This window comes from Hordeum vulgare, chromosome 2H, assembly GCF_904849725.1.
Source record: "Hordeum vulgare subsp. vulgare chromosome 2H, MorexV3_pseudomolecules_assembly, whole genome shotgun sequence".
NCBI classification, from domain to species: Eukaryota; Viridiplantae; Streptophyta; class Magnoliopsida; order Poales; family Poaceae; genus Hordeum; species Hordeum vulgare.
Window position 1 is genome coordinate 604,654,793 of NC_058519.1, and position 22,317 is coordinate 604,677,109.

The 22,317-nt window shown below is 41.8% G+C and overlaps 2 protein-coding genes across 4 annotated transcripts; both read left to right on the plus strand.

Moving 5' to 3' along the window:
• Positions 1–1,297: 1,297 nt before the first annotated feature.
• LOC123427671 (probable cation transporter HKT7) lies at positions 1,298–8,352 on the plus strand. The gene is made up of 4 exons (XM_045111766.1): positions 1,298–1,848; positions 2,254–2,973; positions 7,438–7,662; positions 7,785–8,352. Exons 1-4 carry the CDS (start codon positions 1,298–1,300, stop codon positions 7,954–7,956), a joined length of 1,668 nt encoding a protein of 555 aa, XP_044967701.1. The 3' UTR covers positions 7,957–8,352.
• A 986-nt stretch (positions 8,353–9,338) lies between these two features.
• Positions 9,339–12,034, plus strand: LOC123427672 (cation transporter HKT4-like). Of its 3 annotated transcripts, none has more exons than XM_045111769.1 (4): positions 9,339–10,037; positions 10,323–10,684; positions 11,285–11,509; positions 11,657–12,034. In XM_045111769.1, the coding sequence occupies exons 1-4, from the start codon at positions 9,396–9,398 to the stop codon at positions 11,901–11,903; spliced, it is 1,476 nt and encodes a 491-aa protein (XP_044967704.1). In that variant the 5' UTR covers positions 9,339–9,395; the 3' UTR covers positions 11,904–12,034. The 3 variants fall into 3 exon arrangements, with proteins under 3 accessions (XP_044967704.1, XP_044967703.1, XP_044967705.1); XM_045111770.1 differs by having other exon boundaries at positions 9,531–9,623; positions 9,769–10,684; XM_045111768.1 differs by having other exon boundaries at positions 9,339–10,684.
• The last annotated feature ends 10,283 nt before the right edge of the window (positions 12,035–22,317 follow it).

The following is a 22,317-nucleotide window of genomic DNA, read 5'->3' on the forward strand; positions in this document are numbered from 1 at the left end:
CATTTATCCCGTTCCTGTTTATTTCAGTATTAGCAATACTAGTCATATGCGTAGATGTTTCGAATATATGCGTAATACATGCTAGTCTTCTATGTAATCAATATATCATTAATTTACTTAATGCCATGATAGTGATTTTTCATGGATTAATTTAATAAAAAAATTGCCTATTTACTCGCCCACGTAGGCCACCGGCCCGTGCTGCCGTGCATGCACAACTTTAGAGCATCTCCAACAAGCGCAGAACGCGTCGCGCGCAAAAAACTGGTTTGCCGCGCACCCATCGCCTGGTTTGGCGCGGTGCGCAGCGCTGGCTCCAGCAGCCGCGCTAAAATGCAGCGCGCAAAAATACAGCGCGCGCGACTCGCCGGGCATTTTAACATATATGGCATTTTGGACACAAAATGAGTTTGAAACATTCATCAAAATGCAATGAACATGTGAAATTTGACACAAACAAGTTGATGAATAAAAGTTCATGCCCACAAGTTCATCCAACCAAGTTCAAAATGCAAACTAAAGTTCAAGACATAAATGAAAGACACATCAATCATCTTCCTCGTCTTCGTCCTCATCTTCCGAAGACGATTCTTCCGCCTCCGAAGATGAATCTTCCTCCCTAACCTCATCACGCACCGCATCACGTGAAGCTCCGACGGTGTTGGCAAGATCTTCAACGACATCTTCATGGGAATGTGTGTGAGGAGGCACATCGAAAGACATTCCATCCATGGCCGGAGGTGCACCCATGCCTCCCATGAGAGAAGCAAAACCCATGCCTCCCATGGCGGCCATAGCGTCGGAGGGTGCTCCAAAGCCACCCATGCCTCCCATGGCGACCGGAGGTGCACCCATGCGTCCCATGGCTCCGAAGCCACCCATGCCTCCCCGCGCTAGGGTTTCCGGCGGCGACGGCGGGGAGGTCGCGGCTGTACAACGGGGTGAGCGGGGTGCCGGTGTGCGCGTCCACGGGTGGCAGGGCGCCGGCGCGCGCGGTGTGTAGGAGGAGAGGAGAGAGTGCCGCGCGAGCGCTCGAGTGTGCCGCACGCGGAAGCGGGCGCCCCAAGTACACCGCGCGGGATAGTGTAACAGACCGCGCGCCCAACTTGTTATAACACGGGTGCGGTTTTTGCGCGCACGCTGAAGCCTCCCACCGCGTCGCGCGCGCTAAAACTGCCTAGTTTACGCCACGGCGTTAGTTTAGCGCGGCTGTTAAAGATGCTCTTAATGCACGTAAAGTGAAACCCATAATATTACTACCTCTGTGCACGTCCAAAACAGTACACGAACCCACATCATGGCCGGAGCTCACCATAAGCTCCGCGAACTCTCGCACCACGTGCGCCGGCGCATGGCCGTGGCGCTCGACAAGGCAATGTCCCGCCTCTGCTTGCTCCGCAAGTCCTGCGCGCACCACCGCGTCATGGAGCGCACGGCGCGGTGGTGGCGCGCGATGCGTTGCGGCGCCGGGCAGGTCTGGCCGCCTCGGCTCGGCTCGCTGCTCGTACGCGCCGCCTACATCCTCGCCGTCTCCTGGCTCGGGTACCTCCTCCTGGACGACCTCAAGTTCCGTGCGCCGCCGGCCGGCGACGGCGGCGGGAGGGGCCGGCCCCGCGGCATTGACCTGTTCTTCACCGCCGTGTCAGCAATGACGGTGTCGAGCATGTCCGCCGTCGAGATGGAGGTGTTCTTCGGCAGCCAGCTCTTCGTCTTGATCGTGCTCATGTTTGCCGGAGGCGAGGTGTTCGTGTCGCTCGTAGGACTCGCGTCCAAATGGTCCAAGCTCAGGAAACAAGGTATAAACATATCACAGCGCGTCGAGAGCCACAACTGTCAGCCACTCTCCTGATCCTCACGAGAACTCACTCAATGCGCCAGAACGAGCTCGAGAGGGAGGTTTGTGCAGCGTAAAACTTGTTGCTTTTCTCGTTTTTTTTTAGCTTTATTTATACTCTGGTTACAGGAGGTAGTAACAACCCCAGGCACCAGCTACTAACTCGGATCACGATCGAGTCATGGCCGTTGCCATCCCAACGTCCCTCTCCCGTGATCCTACAATCACTCCACGACCTCAGCTGCCGCGCCATCCCACGATGGGGTCGGTCGTGATCATAAAACCTAGGAAAGCAAAATACTTGTATCCTACGGGAGTGAACAAGCTCACAGATCGTGGGTTTATTGAACTTAAACTTAGCCTAAAACAGCGCAGGGTTTACCTGACAACAACGACCAGGGAATCGAGCTCGGAACGACGCCAAAGCCGGCCGACGACACCGACGTCGACAGCTGGACGCCCGTAAACTCCGACGAGACGAGCAAAAGCCCGATAGAGGCGAAGCGGTTGCGGCGCGAGGCGGTGCGCTCGCTGCTCCTCCTCGTCCTCGCCATCATCGTGGCGGCGCACGTACTCGGCGCCACCGCCATTGCGGCCTACGTCTACGCGTCGTCGGGCGCGAGGCGGACGCTGCGGAGCAAGGCCCTGGGCGTGTGGACCTTCGCCGTGTTCACGACGGTTTCCACGTTCTCGAGCGGCGGGTTCATGCCGAACAACGAGAACATGGCGGCGTTGAGGAGGGACACCGGGCTGCAGCTGCTGCTCGTGCCGCTGGCGCTGGCGGGGAACACACTGTTCCCGACACTGCTGGCCGTGTGCGTGCGCGCTGCCGCCGCAGCGACGCGGCGGCCGGATCTGGTGGAGATGACCGCCAGAAACGGCAGGGAGCTGACGGGGTACTATCACCTTCTCCCGGCGCGGCGGTGCGCAATGCTGGCGGCGACAGTGGCCGGGCTCGTCGCCGTGCAGGTGGCCATGGTGTGCGGCATGGAGTGGGGTGGCGCGCTGCGGGGTATGGGCCCGTGGGAGAAGGTGTCCAACGCGGTGTTCGTGGCGGTGAACTCCCGGCACACCGGAGAGTCGACCCTCGACCTCTCAACCCTCACGCCGGCCATCATCGTCTTCTTGGTGCTCATGATGTGAGTCCTCTTTCTCTTTACCATTTTGGTTGTCAAATCTCAAATCAGCTGCGGAGCTGCCGTGCCGATGCTTAAGAGAGTGCAATGCTCTCCGTATGTGGCTTCACTAATTAACCTAAGTTTACAGTTTGTCCTCCTTCATGATTCCAGTTTCCTACATAGCACAATACCTATATTTTAGATAGATTTACTGTTCTCCTTTTATACTCCATGTGTCTCAAAACAAGCGTGTCAACTATAATACTCCCTTCCTTCGAAATTACTTGACATAAAATGAATAAAAATGAATGTATATAAAACTAAAATACGTTTAGATACATCTCTCTCTGACAAGTATTTTCAGATGGGGAAGCATAAGTTTGTATTAAAGTTAGTATAGAGTTAAGATACTTACTCCCTCCGTCCGAAAATACTTGTCCTAGAGATAAACGTATCTAGACTTATTTTAGTTATAGATACATCCATTATATCCATTTCTAGGACAAGTATTTTCGGACGGAGGGAGTATTTTAAAACGGAGAAAGTACAATGTAAACATCTTAGATAATAAAAATTACATCTAGATCTATAGATCATCTAACAACCACTATAAATACTGAAGCGAGCTAAGAGTGCGCTGCCGACATCGCCCCTCCTTCACCTGAGTCGGGCAAAACTAGAAATCCACACATGAATCTCGCACTAAAGCTAGATCCGTCTTTTTTAAAAGACTTTTGATCTATTCATCATCATGGTAGTACAATGAACATAAAAAATAACAAAAAATATATTTAGATACATAGACCACCAAAAGCCAGCCAAAGGTATGCCATCGTTATTACCTTTCCTTCGTCGAAGTCGGACAAAACAAAAAATCCAATGTGAATCTCGCACTGAAGCAGATTCGTCTTAAACAAGGAATCCACGCGTGAATTCATTTGAGTCTATCACAATCTTAATTACCACGCACCGTCTAATCTTCAACAAAATGAGATCAGTACTTTACTCTCGAGTGTCATACTTTATAGAAAAAGGTTCATTTTAAACCTAACTCGAGAGGTTGGCTAAAATGAACCATCAAATCAAAACTTATGTCGATTGAATCTTAAACTTCCAATCCCAGTTTAAATTGAACCCTGGCATTGTTTGAAGCATAAAAACTCTGATGTGGCAGGAATATGTGTGAATAGTGGGTCAAGGAGCGGCAGTGTTGACTACGAGGCGCACCTATCCTCCGCGCTGGGCCAATCCATTTGTGTTTTTTCTGTTAAAAATGTATATTTTTCTGTTACATTGCTAAAAAAAGGCATGGGGCCTGGCCCTGTCCTCTGGGCTGGACCATCCCATTTGTATTTTTGGTTAAAAAACTGTATTTTTTTTTTCTTTACACTACTAAAGAAGGTACACAGCGCACACCGGTCCTTCACGCTGGGCCAGCCCATTTCTATATTTCCTTTGTCTGTTAAAATGAAATTCTGTAACACTGCTAAAAAAAAGGTGTGCGACGCACCTGTCCTTCGTGTGCACGTTTTAACGAAGAAGAAAAAACTAGAATGAATGGCCCAATGGGGAGCAGTGTGTGCGCCATGCGAAATGCCATCAATCTCGATCATCCTTTACCATGTCGACAATCTTCGTTTGCCAAACGATGCCAGGGTTCAAATTAGACAGATATTACATACTTTAATGTGCAATCGATCAAAATTTCAATTTGAGGTTTCGTTTCATCCAACCTCTACGAATTTAATGTTTAAAATGGACATTTTCCTATTTTATACCTTGACCGGTGTCTGCTGACTACTCCCTCTGTTTCTAAATATACGTCTTTTAAGAAATTTCACTAATGATCTACATACGGAGCAAAATGAGTAAATCTACATTCTAAAGTGTGTTTATATACACCCGTATGTAGTTCATTAATAAAACCTTTAAAAAGACTTATATTTAGAAACGGAGGGAGTACACTGCATGCGTCCATGCGTGCGTAGATGGCAAAATATACAATATACATTGACCATCCAGAAGGTTTCTTCATGTGCGACTCCTCTGTTCCTAGGGACATATTTTATCTGGCCTTCTGCTTACAAGCGGCATCAATCAATGTGCTTTTCTGCAATAGCTAGCGAGGTTCGCTTGGGCCGGGGAGTGGGGGGACTACTACAAAACACCGTTGAATCACTGAACGGTACGTACAACGGACAAGCTCCACGCCCCACGCGCTACGGCCAAAAAGCATTTGGACCCGTGAATTACATTATTGTAAGCTTCCATCGCCATTAATTCTTCCGTTGGTGTCTTAGGCTGCTCATAGTGGAGACTAACATATATTAATATCATGCATATGTTACTATTGTATGATACTACCTTCATAGTGCATAGTATCATAAACTAGTATCATAGCTGATCTCGTTTATTGACATGCATGACACATAGTAGTATAGCATTTAACATGTTACGGTATCTATCTATGTTACTCTAATCCTCTCTCTCTTCTTTAATTACTTGCCACATCACCATGTTTGCTAGTCTCAAGACTATGTTACTAGCTATGATACCCCCACTATGGCCAGCCTTAGGTTGGCAGAAGCCTGCTACATGTGGCGGAGGAACCAATTTCCCAGAGTTATCGACCAGACCTCCCGACACGTTCACCGGTGGCGTGTCGGTGTGCGCATCTCTCATGAATGGCGGAGGATCGTTTTGCATAGCTGTTAGTAGAGCATCTACAATCAGGATTGTTTAACTTTAATCCTAAAACATTAACGAATGTGTTCGGTTAGTGTCCAAATGTCATTTCAGTCCTCTGTTTGTGCATACATGCAGTCATACTTCCTACTTTGTTTCCAACTTGTCTAGTCAAATGAGATTGACGGGGATGAGAAAGAGAGAAAAGAAAGAATAAATAAATAAAATGATGATCTGGAGTGGGCATCATTTCATAAATAATGTGGATATGAGGATTAGCGCACAGTCCAAATATATAAAAACAAAGTAAGGGGTTTGGATTTTCTTTTTTCTTTTGCTAGTGAAGTGAAGGGTCTTATTGGATGGCTCTTTTTCTTATCTCACGGTGATCGGGCTGTCCACCTAGACTTTTGGGGAGAATATGAGTGATCTAGTTGTAGATGTTCTTAGGAGTTTTTGTTCTCCCCGGAAACTTATAGACCGTTTGCGGGTAGCGTCAAATTCGAGTAGCTTGAAATCTGGCAGAGAAAGCAGAGAACGGTAAAGCGGAAAATATGATTGTTTTGAAGGGCTAATGACTACTCCCTTCGTTTCATAATATAATGCTCATAGATTTTATGAAAAATCAAACATCGCAAATTTTGACTAAGTTTATGAAGAAAAACATTTATATCTAGAATATCAAACGTATATCAATAGATTCATCATAAGATGTAGTTTTACATTTTGTATATTTGGTATTGTAGATATATAAATAGCTTTCTTCATAAATTCGATCAAAGTTTAACTTCTGTAAAGAAAAAATTATGTGCACGACATCATGATACAGAGGAAGTACCATTTTCTTTGATCTGAATAAACCCTAAAAAAAATCATCGGGGTTTTCTCTAATATGAGGGGCGGGGGGCAGAAGTGCACGTAGCTCCGCCATCGGCTTGAATCATTCCAAAATGGCCACCTCCCTAAAGTGAAAGTGAAAGATGTACGCCGTTCAAAAAAAAAAAAAAAGTGAAAGATGTACGACGCGTGCATGCATGGCGCGGTGCATGCATATATACGCTGCCGTCACTCCACAATTCTCCGCGAAGGTGGTTGGACCGGATCGCATCTATATCCAAGGCTCCGCGGCAAAACCGCGTAACGCCGGCCAGGTCACTCACCGACGGCGACGGGCCGACCATTCTCGGGGCGACACGAGCAACCGGCCGGCGCATCGGTCCTCGGCTCCACATTCCTTCCATAGAACCACGCACGCAGTTGGATGATTGATCAGCAACCGTGGAGACATATCAGTCGGGTTTTTAACGCGTGCTCATGCTCGTGCTGCTAGAAACGGCCTCGATCGTGCCAATCATTCACATGCCCATGCCCATGCCCATGCCCAGTCACCACAGCACACCACTACTTTCTACAGTAGCATTATTAGTTTTCCATGGGCCAGCATCATGCATCTATAGCCACAGCCAGCCCAGGCAGCTGATAAGCGAGCGAGCCGTACGTGGTGCAACTTCTCCAGCGTGGCAACGTCCATATCCATAATTCCATACATCACTGGTCCATGAGACGCAACCTGTCAATTGCCACCTATTTATGCCCGTCGCTTCTCTTGCCGCGTCATCATCTACTCAAGACAAAAACTTGCAGTCGATCGCCACAGTGTTCTTGCACGTCACGGGAATTTTAATTTAGGCAAGCGGATCGAGAGCCGCTGCAACACCCAATAACACGCTAATAATTTCTCAGAGAGTACTGCACGGAAGGATCTCCGATCATCATCGTTATATATATCCCTGCAGGTACGTACCTGCCTCCATACACGACATGGTTTCCATTCCAAGAGAGCTCCATCGTGGCAGACCACCCCACGAAGGAGACCCAGGGGCTCAGGCTGCTCAAGAGCGCGCTTCTGTCACAACTCTCCTACCTCGCCATCTTCGTCGTCGCCATCTGCGTCACCGAGAGGGGAAACCTAGAGGAAGACCCGCTCAACTTCAGCCTGCTCAGCGTCGTCGTCCAAGTCGTCAGGCACGCCCCACTCCAAAGCAAATCGAGAACCTGAAAACGAATAAAGACGAATACAGCTTCATTCCTGCGTTGATTTCCTTCATGGAAGGAAGCTGACATGTTTTGTCTTTCACATTCCGCAGCGCTTACGGAAATGTGGGCTTCTCCATGGGCTACAGCTGCAGTAGACGGATCAACCTGGACCGGGTGTGCGCCGACAGGTGGACCGGCTTCGCCGGAAGGTGGAGCGATTCTGGCAAGCTCATCCTCATTCTTGTAATGCTCTTCGGGAGGCTCAAGAAGTCCAGCATATAAAGGTGGCGAAGCCTGGAAGCTTAGTTAGATGCAGCACCAGCTAGTGGCCATTGCATTGCAGGTGTGGGTGCTCATGTGGTTTTGTGAATGCAGGCTTTCTCTTCCCTTTTTCTTACCTTCCATCTTTGTGTAGCCATATAAGGTGCAGAAGGACCTGCCACCCTTGTACAGATTCACCTGCAAGTGCTGCTAGCATCACATTAGGTGAATGAGAAGTTGAATCATAAGAAAGTAAAAAAAAATGAAAAATGAAGCCTGGCCTGGTGGTTTGCTAGTCACTTGCTCCGAAAAGTTGGCAGCCACAGATCTGGAGCTGTAGATACACACATCCTCGTGTGTACAGGGAGATTGTCCAGTCAAGTGGTGCTCACCTCACATTGGATGTCCGGAAGTATCTGAGGCCACAAATAATTATTAATGGAAAAGAATTGTATCGCTATCTTCGTGCAACCTCACTAACCACACACTTTTTCTCAGATATAAAAGGAATAACACGCGTGTGCGACTAGATTGTGCAACATTCAAAGAAATGGAAAGGAAAGGAGGATAGGAAAAGTCCCACTTTAATTCTATGCTCTTGAACATTCCTTCGCTCAGGACGCGGTATACACACGTGTTTATCGGAACCTGATCAATTGAAGTTAAGTTGTAGGAAAAAAATGTGCAATAAAATATAGCCCAGAAAATCCCAGGCTGTACTGATAATTGAAAATCTAATCAAGATAATGCACATTTTGCAACCCAACTTGAAATCCCAGTCATTTATTTCAATCAGTGCAGTCTTGTCCTGCGTGGCGCTTTCTGCCAGATGGACTAAATACATCCACTTATCCCAGCATGTGCTAATAATTGAGAATATAACCAGGAGAATGCAAATATTGCAACGCAACTTCACAATCGGTATTTATTTGAGTCATTGCGGTCATGTCACCTCCGTGGAGCATTATACAACACTAGATAGATCATTTTGCAGTAGCGCGTTTACAGGGTAGTGAATTTCAGCATCACAATACACTAGTGAATACTCCTAGAAAGGTAGTGCTAAACCACAATAATAATGCAAGTGTTACTTTGCAGGATCGTATGAAAATAATAACTGAAGAAAAGATCAATGTGAAGATAAAGTGCTAAATTAAATCAAGGATATACTCAGATCCAAAAACTGTTGAATGAAGGATGATAATTGCCCAAAATCCTTTCAATCGGGTCATAAAGAAGTTGGATGTTTTAATAATAGAGGCACATGCTTGTCCAATGCATCAATACCTGGGACCGGGCCCTTGTGGACACAATCAGCATCATGATTGTACAGGTGGACATACTTGTCTTACTCCACCCTACATATTGAGCACCAGAACTTAATCGTGTTGGGCAATGCTTGCAGGTGGGAATACTTAACCTATAAAACACAGCTTCCAGTTGCCAGGTCCAGCACTTTCATGCCTGAACTCGAAAGCCCACAAACCTCAATGCATCGATTCAGCTCAGCTCTAGTTATCCTGCAGAATCTGCCATCGCATACAGCCATGAAGCTCCCATTATCCAATTTGGAAGTTCTTAGAATCACCAAGGAGAAAGTGAAGCGTTTCCATGAGTTTGTGTGCACAAGGCTCAGTTCCCTCTCCAAGTGTACAGCAGATTTGTTCAGACGCTCTTACTTGTTTCTGGTATTCAAAAGCAATCCTTTGATAGTCCAGCTTATTTACCTTTTGTCAATATCATTTGCTGGTTTCCTTGCTCTGAAGAACCTCAGGCCACTGAATAAGCCATCTCCAAGGAACTTGGATCTGATGTTCACCTCTGTGTCCACAGTGACGGTGTCGAGCATGGCAACAGTTGAGATGGAGGAATTCTCTGGCCAGCAGCTCTGGGTTTTCATCATACTGATGATATTGGGAGGAGAAGTGTTCGCTTCAATGATAGGGCTGCATTTCAAAAATATTCGGGCCAACACCGAGGAGGCCTTCCAGACAAGATTGGATTTCATAAGCAGGGACATCGAATCCTCTGATGTTTTCACCAACAGCGGTCATAATAATATGGAAGGCACCCAGTCAGAGGAAACCATGCCACACAATCAGGTACAGGAAAGCAAAGCGATGAATCAGAAATCCCGCAATGTTTTGGCTCATGTAGTAGCTGTCTATTTCATAGCAGCAATAGTTTGCAGCTCTGTAGTCATTACCATCTTCCTATGGGTTGACTCCGATGCAAGGCATCTACTGAAGAGTAAACATATCAAAATTTGGACATTCTCAATCTTCACAGCAGTATCATCATTTGCAAACTGCGGCTTCACTCCGTTGAATGATAGCATGGCAATTTTCAAAAATAACCCGACTTTCCTTCTTCTGCTTACCCCACAGATTCTTGTAGGCAACACTTTGTTTGCACCACTGTTGAGGTTAAGCATATGGACCTTGGGAAAGGTGAGCAGCAGAGAAGAGTACGCTTACATCCTTCAGCACCCGAAGGAGATTGGATACAGGCACTTGCAACCTCATAAGAATTCTGTCAAATTGGTTCTGACTGGAGTGATGCTAATTTTGCTGCAAGCGATGCTTATTTGTTATTTCGAATGGGATTCAAAGTCCTTGGAGGGAATGGGATGGTTCCAGAAATTGACAGGCTCGCTGTTCCAGAGTGCCAATTCAAGACACGCTGGTGAAACTGTCATTAACATCTCGACCCTTTCTCCACCGATTATGGTGATATTTGCACTTGCCATGTGAGTATCCCTCATAATTTACTTAAGTTTGATAGCATACTTAGGTTAGCTCTTATTGATATCACATATTACCTGGAGCAATATGACTGTCTGAACCTTTATTTAGTTACTTTGCATGATTTTATGAACGTTTGACAATAACAAAACAGTATAAATAGTTCCAAGATTAAATCTGTACCTTAATTATGGTCTGAAGTGGACAATAGCTATTACTGAGAAAATAAGGCAAAACTAGTTATCAACTTATCAAAGCTTGCAACATACCAGTCTTACATGCTCACGAGGTTTTGAAAGGTAATAACACATTAGCAGCTGAACATGTCTTATTCTACTAGACCAAAATAAGAAAATCGTTCAATCAAAACAGATGACACACCTAGACTGTAACCAAGACAACCAAACAGAGCTCAGCAAAGACAGAAATATAGTTCATTTCAGAGTAAGAGGTTCAGGAAAACCAAGGTTGTCAAAATGACAACCAAATTTCAACACCAGGGTATAATAGTGCCCATGAAGAAAGAAGTTTTTTTCTAGAACAAGTGCCACTGTGCTACCTCTGTATCTTCCTTTTGTGCTAATAGATCATGGGCTTATTTGCAGGTACCTTCCTTCTGGTACTTCAATCCTCGCTTCACGCGGTGATAACCGAAGCTTAGCAGATAAAAAGGAAAATCCGAATGGCAGAGCAACGTGGAAGAAGTTTGCCATGACCAAGCGTACTTGTTTAGTAATATTCACAATTTTGGCATGTATAACTGAGAGGAAGTCGATGACTGCCGATCCACTCAATTTCAGCATCTTCAGCGTGATATTCGAAGTGATCAGGCAAGTTTGGCATCCCCTACACACAATCTCATGCATGTCCATGTTGGAAATAATAGATGGTTAAATCTGAAACTAGCGGCGCAAGAAAAGGTTGAACGTCGAGCGTGTTGGTTCAATACAATGATATGCCCGTTTCTCTTTTCGCAGCGCGTACGGCAATGTAGGGTACTCGCTCGGCTACAGCTGCGACAAGTTACTGAAGCCCGATGCGACGTGCAGAGACGCTTCGTACGGGTTCGTCGGCAGGTGGAGCGACCAAGGGAGGCTGATCATCATCCTGGTGATGTTCCTCGGGAGGTTCAAGGCGTACAACCTCAAAGGGAAGAAACCCCTGAATGTGCATCCATGTACAGGTGCAACACCACATGAGAGGCCAGAGGTGGCTGCAAATTAGGTTTGGGAACCTGCATAATATGGATCCTGGGCGTGTAAATCGGCTCGTGATCGAAGGGGAATGTACTAGCAACCCCAGATGACCAGGGATGTTCATAGCATTGGCAGTAATGTAAGCCCGTCGCCCTGGAATCTGGATACCTGTAGCCTGTGGGCAGAGGTGGTAGGAAGAGGAGGGCTTGGATGGATGGGAAGCAGAGGAGACGGTGAGGGAGACCGAGCTCCCGCGCCGCGCCACGGACACCCGGCTTCCGCAGTTCCGTCGCCGGCGGCATCGCCGTCGCGAGCTCTCTGCTCCACTTTTGGGGGGAGCGAGTTGCTCGCCGTTTTTTTCTTCTCTTCACTTTTTCATTTTTGAGGAGGGTTGCAAGAAACGGAGGGCCAGCCCATACTCAGTCTGGACTTGCTCACATACTGGCCCAACCGTGTATTTGCGGTTTCCGGTCAGTGGATAGCGAGCGCTATTTCGAAAACATCCCAGCAATCATTCCCGCGTGCCGCCATTTGACGCGTTCTCAGTTGTTACCAAGTGCCGCCATTTTTCCTCACGCATTTTTGGTGTTTTAAATTGTTTTTTATTTTTTGAGTGTTTTGGTTTTCCATCGGTCTTTTTTACCTTTTTGACAAAAAAAAATTAAAAGAATTCAACAAAAAATGATTTTTTTTATCAGAGGCACGATTTTGCCTTCGCGAGAGGCACGACCGTGCCAATCGAAAAATTAAAAAACGTGTTTTTTTGGCGAGAAACACGGTTTCACTTTCGTAGAGGCACGGTTTTGCTTCGCAAGGGGTAGGATTTTTTCTTCGCGAGAGGCATGGCCGTGCCTTTTGAAAAAGAAAAAATGTGTTTTTTTACGGAAGGCACAATCTTGCCTTCATGAAAGGCACGCCCATGCCTCTCGGAAAGAAAAAAACATGTGTGCTCACTACGAGAGGCATGATTTTGTCTTCGTGAGAGGCAAAATTTTACTTTCGTGAGAGGCACGGACGTGCCTATCAGAAACAAAAAAGGAAACGTGTTTTCTGTCTTTTTTTCCTATCGTGGGAGGCACGGTTTTTGGGTATGGTTTCTTTTTTTAAGTTCATTAAAATCTATCAACATGGAATCTACTTTTAATAATTTCAACACGAGAAATCTAACGATGAAAACAGTTCGAGATTTAGAAGCACGGTTTAAAAGATAAAACATTTTTTAAATACGGATATATGAAAAAAGGAAAAACTTCCAAATTATGACAACTGACACGCATGTAATACGTCACTTATCGACACCTAAAAAACGAAAATGATCTTTAAAAGCTATAGTCCTTAATTAATGATTTCAATCAGTGGAACAGAAATGGGAAGTAACGCACACAGGTGCCCCCGCTGGGCCGGCCCATCAGCAAGCCACGCGCGCATCACTTGAAACAAGATAGAAAAAGAAGAGGTGAGAACGGCACGCCACTAGACCAGGCGGCTCTAACTGATCGTACACAGCACGGATATTACAAGAACTCAAAGCCGTGTTCTCATATGAAAACAATTTCCGAAAGAATCAAAACATTTCCTGAAAAAAAAGATCTTATTTCGTGTTTGAAATAACGAATATTATGAAATTCTGAACAATCTTTTAAACCACTGACATTTTTTGAATTTCTGAACAAATATTTGAAAAAAAGGAACATTTCATTGAATTATAAAAAACAGAAACCGCGGACATTTTTTGAATTTGTGAACACTTCTTTAAGGAACTTCATGAAGTATCTAACAAAATTTTGAAACCATAAATATTTTTTGAAGTTCCTGAACACTTTTTCAAACAGAAACATTTTTCTAATTTCAGACCAAATTTTCAAACCACAAACATTTTTTGCAATTCCAGACATCTTTTTTATATATAAACAATTTTTAAATTTGAAGAAACATGGAAAATACATGAACATTTTTTTGAAGTTATTGTAAAAAATAATAATTTGTAAACATATTTTAAAAAGTGGAACATTTTTTAATATGTGAAAACAATTAAATGTAAAAAGACAAATATCGGCTCAAAAAGAAAAAAGGGAAATAAAATAAAAAGAAAAGAAAATAGAAAATAGAAAGAAAGAAGAAAGATGAAAAAAAAGAAAAAACTAAAAGAAACAGAAAAATCGGTTCAAGAAGCCTTTTAGATGGTTCCCAAAACCAGAAAAACGGACTCAAAAACTCTAGAAGGTTTCCAAAACCTGAAACACTATGTTAATTGGTCGGACCAAATTATCGCGATGGTCTGTGCGAAAGGTGGCGACTTTGACGCAACGTGTATAAATCTGAGAATAATTTTATACTTGAAACATATTTAAACAATACGCGTACATGTATATCTTAAAACCGTACTTAAATCATACCCGTTTAATGTCATTTTCAGCCCAACAAAAACTAGACCCACTATTTTTCCATCCAAACCAATATAAACCCAATACATAACCATGGGTTTAAATCGAATACATAACTATGGGTTATTTCAATGTACATACGATTGCAAAAATTGACATGTTAAGAAGCAAATGAGATAGAAAAGTCATGAATGCATATAACAGTTGAGAACAAATTTATCCTTAAAATATAGTCAGCACACAACAAAGGCAAAAAGACAATGCCCACGGAATGAAAACTCATTGATAAGTGTATCAAAGATACTCGTTGTCAGTGCGTCGTTGGTTATTGCACATAACCAATGCACAGAAATCGGTTGGACCCATAGTTTATAGCCGCTAATAACCAAACTGTATAAATCTATAACCAACTATACCTAAACTGGTTTATCCACATACCCAAACCAAACCAAACTAAAAATGGCGTTGCCCAATAAAACCTGAATCAACCAAACCCAAAGTATGAACCGAACCGTTTCATCCGGTTTTTTAATAACCATTTTCAAAATTAAACATCCATCCAATAGGAAATTTCTAGAAATGTTTCGCGCCGATTATTTATCGCCTTACGCGATTCAACTGTAGCTCTCGCTAAAGTTTTATTTGTAAATGGGCTCAGATTGGCAGCGCTCTACGCGTGATCAAAGGAGAATGTATTAGTAACCCAGAAAGACGAAGGATATTCATAGCATTGGTTGTAATGCAAGCTCGTCTCCCTCGAATCAGGATACGTGTAGCCTATAGGCGAAGGTAGTAGGAAGAGGGGGGCTTGGATGGATGGGGTGGGATGCGAAGCAGAGGAGACGGCCCCTTCGTTGATGGAGACCAAGCTCTCGTGTCGCGCTGTCGAGGTGCTTTCCGGCTCCACAGACATCCGGCTTTCGTAGTTTCGTCGTCGCCGGCATCGCCGTCGCGAGCTCTCTGTTCCACTTTTGAGGGGAGCGAATTGCTCGCCGGTTTTTCCTCTTCACATTTTTAATTTCTTACGGTTGCAAGAAATAGAGGGCCGCCCATACTCTGGTTGGACCTACTCATATACTGGCCCAATCATGTTTTTGCGGCTTCCGACGAGTGGAGCAGAAATTTGAGCGCCCCTATATCCCGGCACCTCCTATACGCCGCATATTGCGGAAAATGATAGAGGGCATGCCGCACAGGGGGATCCACGAATGGGTCGGCCCTTACAACCGAAGCAAATTGAATGCAAAACAGCACGATGCAAAATTCGTGAGAAAAAAATCGCAAGAAAAGAAGGTCATTCTGAGACTGATCCTCGCCCTCCTAATTGTATTTTAAAAATTTAACGTGTACTTTTATGAAACGTGCACTTCTAACCGTGAATACGCGAGCTAGCTACTAGAGCTTAGGCATAACAAAGGGTTAGCATGTACCTTTAAGAACACACAGTGGATGCATATTTCAAACATTTGTTAATTTATTATCGTTTCTTCGAAATTATGAACAACTTTGAGATTTCTATTTGTAAAAGAAAAATAGGTTTTTTAGACTTCAACAATTTACATAATTTTTGAAGATATTTTGAAAACGTAAAGAAACCGTGAACAATTATAAAACACCAGAATATTATTTTCAAAATGCGAATTTTTTTTTGGCAATTGCAAGAAAAACATGAACAAATTTAGACACATCAAATATTTTTTATGAAAATTATAAAATAATAAATCGAACAAAAATTTGAAAACGTAGACAATTTGTGAAATCCTGAACATTTTCATAAAAAGTGAAAAAAATATTTTTCTTTTTGAATTTTCTTGAACAAATGAACAATTTTTTAAATTACCAAATTAATTGGGAAAATATGGAAAAAAAATTGAATTTCTGAACTTTATCTGAAGACGGGGAAGTTTCTAAAAAGTTTCCATAATATGCACAAAAATGATCCGAACATTTTTTGTAAAAACATGATTTTTTTTTTAAATTTTCGAACTATTTTTGAAAAAATGCGAACATTTTTTGAAAACACGGCCTGTTTTCATAAATTTGAATATTTTTTAAAAGCACAAACATTTCCTAAATTTCGAAACAAATTTTGAAGGATGATATTTTTTGCAAAAAGTAACAAAAAATGGGTAACCAAGAAACAGAAAAGGAAAAAAAGAACAAAGAACAAAATAGAAAATAGAAAATAAATAAATAAAACAGTGAAACCCGGTATAGAACAGGAAAAAGGTAAAAGAAACAAAAAAAAAAGGGTTCAGCATACCTTCCAGAAGCCTTCTAAATCCAGAATAAAGGCAGGAAACAATAGAAGGTTCCATGCCGCAACACATTAATGGGCAGCCCAGGTCACTGCTCGATCACCATTCACCAGCTCTGTGCGAAAGGTCCACAGTTCGACGGAAAAATCGTCTGGCTTTTGACTCATTGAAGCGGCGGCGGGATGGACTGGCCCACGAGCACAGGAGGACACAATTTTGTTTTCTATTTTACTTATGATTGTTGTTTCAGTGTTTTTCTTTATTTTTAACTCTAAATAAATATATATATATATGTAAGAAATACTTTACAAAAACATATTTGAAACATGTTGAATAAGTCTTTGCAAAATTTTGAGCAAGTATTCTGAAAAGGTTGAACGTGTATAAAAAAATTGTTGATGATACGCTAAAAAGATGATGAATTATTTTTATCATGTATAAATGTTAATGAAGCATTTACGAAAAAATGAGCAAGCATTCAAACAATTCATACCATGTATTATCAAATGGTAAATTAGTATTAGAAAAGTTAAACATGTATTACAAAAATATTTTTCATGTATAAGAAAAAGTTCAAATAAAAGCAAAAAGTGACATAAAACAAAAAATGCAAATACGAAAAGGAGGAAAAATCAAATCAATTAAAAACAATGAAGTGAAAAAAGAAAAGAAAAACAATGAAATAATTGAAAGATAGAAACCAAACCTATGAAAAAAAAGGTAAACCCATGAAAACCGGAGATGAAAATATAGAAAATGAAAGGATAACAACAAAAAACAAAATAAAATAGAAAAATGAGATTAAAACAAAGAAGAAATAGAGAAAAACCGATAAGAAGAAAAACAAAACATAAAAACAAAAATAAAATAGTGCAAGCCCGGTTCATTTCGACTTAAGTAGTACCGCCCTTCTAGTATATCACTAACCCGAGCCTGGCAGCTTGGAAGATGTGGAAGCAAAAAGACATCCACTACTTTAATGAAGTGGCTCCCAATGTAAGAGAGTGGAAAAGAGGGATAGCCTATGACCTGGAGATTCTAAAATTTATAGCTAACGTTTAATCTAGTGCACATCTTGATAGTATAATTGCCTTGTTCCAAGGGTAGTTTAACAAAATATTCTCTTTTACACATACAAAATGTTTTACATAACTTTGTAAGGGATGTTAGAACCCATCGCTTGGGATGTAAAAACAGATTTGTACGTATTTTCTAATTAATATAGAACAGTGGGAGAGACTCCTATTGTTCCTTCACATAAAAAAAGAAGAAGCCCAATTTATGCTTCCTAAAAAGGAAAAACATGACCGAAACAAATTTTGCTCTTATGAGAAGCACAATTGAGCTTCCCAAAAATAGAAAAAGAAACTGCCTATTCGTGTGCAAAAAACACAATTGTGCTTCCCTAAAAAAAATCACAATTGTGCTTCCCAGCAAAAAAGACGAGACAATGCAGTTCGGGGGTTTTCTTTATTTTTAGTTTTTCGCTTCCAACAGTGAATACAGTTCGTGACTTGGACACATAGTTCAAGAGATAAAACATTTTAAAAACCTATTTTTCAAAATATCTGAGATTGTGGCAAGTGACACATATACGATGCACTATTTCTCAACACGAGAGAAGATGGGAGTGATCTTTGGAAGAGTTACCCCTTAATTAGGGGTTTCGTAAATCGATTGGCCGAGCTAAAGCGGCATGGCCCAAGGTTAGTTGGCCTTTTAGCCTAATAATAGTAGGTCGAAAATAGCTTGGGTCCGGGACCATCCAGCCTTTCGATAAGATCGAGGCGAAAGGGAAGGGAGAAATCATTATATCCAATAAGGGTGTGTCTATGTCTAGCTGGACTCAACAAAGTAGGATGTCTCGCTTCAAGCACCCATTCGATTGTGCCGGCCCAACGTGGATACATGATTTCAGCGTATTTTCCTTCCATTTTTTATATTTTCACATTCATTTTGTTGTTTAGTGTGTGTTCGGTTTCTCTCCGCTTCCTCTACTGCGCTCCCGGAGCGGAGCAAAATACAACATATTTTGATGGAGCGGCTCAAACCGAGCTTCACATCTCCACTCCGTGGAGCGGAGGGGAGAGACTCCGAACAGGGCCTTAATTTTACTTTTACTTGTATTTTGAAATACTCTGAATATATATTTTATAAAATCACTCTATTTACAAAAGTTGAAAACATTTACCATGCATTTAAAAAATTTAGCCAGGTATAAAAAAATGTTTCTCATGTATAAAAAATATAGTGTGTATGAAAAAAGTAGAAATCAAAAATTCATAAGTTTACTTTTGTTAAATGCTAATCATACATTTAAAACTATATATATTCATACATACATATATATATAGGGTTGCGCTATTCGTCACCCTGGGTGCGGAATAGTTATTCTTCACCCCCTCTATTTTCACATTAATACATCGTAATTTTACGTTTCTTAAATTTTAATCTTATCTCATACGTAAAAAGAGACCGTAAAAAAATACATAGTCACCGTAAAAATATTTTATGTCACGTAAAATTACAAACATCAAAAACAAAGTGTAAATTATACATAAAATACGATTTTTCTGGTCTTATGATCTATATTTTTGTTTTATTATGGCAAATTTTCCGTAGTTAATCAATATAAATGCATCTATTTGCATTTCAAATTTAATTTATTTGTGAAATGGTCGTAAAATTACTCGAGTGAAGAATAATTTATTCTGCACCCTGGGTGATGAATAGAGTATATATATATATATATATATATATATATATATATATAATGATATGATAGAAAGTCTATTTGTCAGGCAGGGTGGAAAATAAGTTATTCTTCACCCACGTAATCTTATGACCATTTCATAAATAAATTACATTTGGAATACCAATAATTAAATTTATATTGATACATTACGTAAAATTTGAGGTAAAAAATTAAAAAATACAGGTCATAAGGCTAGAAAAATCGCATTTCATGTATATTTTACACTATATTTTTGTGTTTGTAATCTTACGTGACATAACATATTTTTATCGTGACTATATATTTTCTTACGGTCTTTTTTTACGTATGAAATAAGAAAAAAATTATGAAACATAAAATTATGGTGCATTGATGGAAAAATAGAGGGGGCGAAGAATAACTATTCATCACCCAGGGTGACGAATAGTCAATCCCAATATAATGAATCCTATGTATACAAAAAATGTAAAATGTGCATGGAAAAGTAGACATAAAAAATACAGGTTTTTAAAAATAATTATGTATTCAGGACAGTGATAAATGTGTATATCATGTTTTTCCAGATATGTACAACAAATGTACAATATATGTAAAGAAAGTAGACATCAAAATAATATGTGTTTGAAATGTTAACTATGCATTTGGAAAATGTTAAATATTTATATATAAATTATTTGTATATAAAATATTTACATTGTTTATGGAAAATGTAACATCAAAATATATGTTTTGATATTATTAACGTATTTAAAAAATATTAAATGTGTATATAAACAATGTTACTCATGTATAAAAAAAGTACAATTGTCAAAAATATTAATCACATATTTAAAAATTTTAAATGGGTATATTAATATATTCTTGACGCTAAGGTACTGTCCTAACTTGCAACATGCTTACTTATGATTATAATCTTCATACAAGCATCCATAACTACAAGGGAAGTAAGTAAGATAAATCTAATCATAACAATAAAAAGTTGGATCCAAAACAAGTCCTTACAGAATAATTCACAAAGTAGGGTTTATGTTTGGGCCGATCCCATTTCCCCGTAATCTGCGCCCACTCATCTTTATGCCTAACAAAATCATATGATCAACTTATCCCCTCTTCCATCTGGTGCGCTTATGGAAATGCCTTTCTATGCCATCTACGTCCGATCAAAGGCCCTTGACCGTGTTCGGGGTGTTATTTGGATAACTTTGCCCATGTCTCGTTATCTCACTTACGAGTGGGATCCACCTCCATGAAAATAAATATGAAAATAGAATTCTCTCGCACATCTCTCCTTTTCACTTACATGTAGGGCCTAAACACAAAACATGAAAAAGTAAACAAAAATATAAAAAGGAAAATGACAAAAAAAATCTCTCTCTCTCCTATTGGGATGGGTAGCATATGACTGGCGTCATGGCTGCGAGCCTGGACTCCGGTGTAGTCTCGTGAGTAGGTGTAGTAGGGCACATGAGGTACTATCCATGGACGAAGGCAGGGCCCGCAAAGGCGCGTGCATCAGCGACTTGGGAAAGGAACAAGATGTGGTGGCGTTGTATGGTTTCAAGGCGGGATGCACCTGACGGGGTCCGCCGGAGGAGAAGGGGATGAGGGCATAGATGCATGTGTCGCAAGCATGAGAGGGAGTCGGCCATGGTCACCGGTGACCAGTAGCGCTGGTTGGTAGTGCCAGAGGTGGTCGACGGGTGGTTGGATGCTGGTCGAGGGGCGTCTTTTGGAGGAGGCATCGGGGAGGTGGCATTTCGGCCACTCGCACTTTGTTTCCCAACACACCTACACTGGAGCCACGGGTGCATGCCGGTCGTGACACGTTGCAGGAAGTCAGCCCGCTGGAGGGATGCAGATCTTCAATATATCTACTTTTCCAAACACTTTTGCTTTTGTTTTGGACTCTAGTTTGCATGATTTGAACGAAACTAACCCAGACTAACGTTGTTTTCAATAGAACTACCTTGGTGTTGTTTTCTGCAAAAGTAAAAAATTCTCAGAATTGGGCAAAACTTGGCAGATATTTTGTATTCAATATATAAAAATACTCGAGCAAACACTTCCTAGAGGGGCCCACGAGCTTTCCACAAGGCAGGGGCGCTCCTACCCCCCCCCCCCACACACCAACCAGGGTGTGCCCTGCTCCTTGTGGGGCCCACATGCGGCCGTCATACCTAATTCCAGTCCTATAAGTTCCGTCTTCCCAAGAAAAAAATACGAGAAGAAGTTTCATTGCGTTTTATGATACAGGGCCGCCGCCACCTACCATTCTTCCTCTGGAGGCCTGATCTGCAGTCTGATCGAGGCTCTAGAGGGGGAATTCATCGTTGCCGTCATATATAACCCACCTTCATCGACGAACTCATGATGCTCACCACTGGGAGTGAGTAATTCCATTATAGGCATACTGGAGGTAGATGGAGATGGATGAGATTGTTCATGTAATCGATTCAATTTGTTAGGGCTTCATCCCGAGTATCCTCTATGTTCCGAAATTGATATTGTTATGAACTTTTTTATCCTTAATGTTTGTGACCAGGGGCCCGATTGACATGATTCAGATATGAATTTATTATGTTTTCATGAATATAAGTGATTTTTAGATCATATCTTGCAAGTTGTATGCACCTATTACTTGTTATGATCTGTACAACCCAAGGTGACAATAATTGGGATATTGTGCAAGAATGACGATAATTTGAGGAGTTCATGTATTTACTATGCGTTAATGCTTTGTTCAGGTTCTCTATTAAAAGGATTGCCTTAACTACCATTAGTTTCGATTAGGATACCATTGTCACGGGATGGTAGGACAAAACATGTTATGCAAGTTCTTATTGCAAGCATGTATGACTATATACAAAATATATTCTTACATATGATTGATGAAGTGGAGGTAGTTTTGTGTCGCTCTAGGTTGTGCTTGTTACATGATAGATGTCACCTAAATATCCATTGCGACTCCATTACTATGCTTTGCTCATATTGTCTTTGTTAAGTTACTACTACTACTGTTACTGTTACTTTGCACTACTGCTACTTTATCGATAGTATCAAAACTAT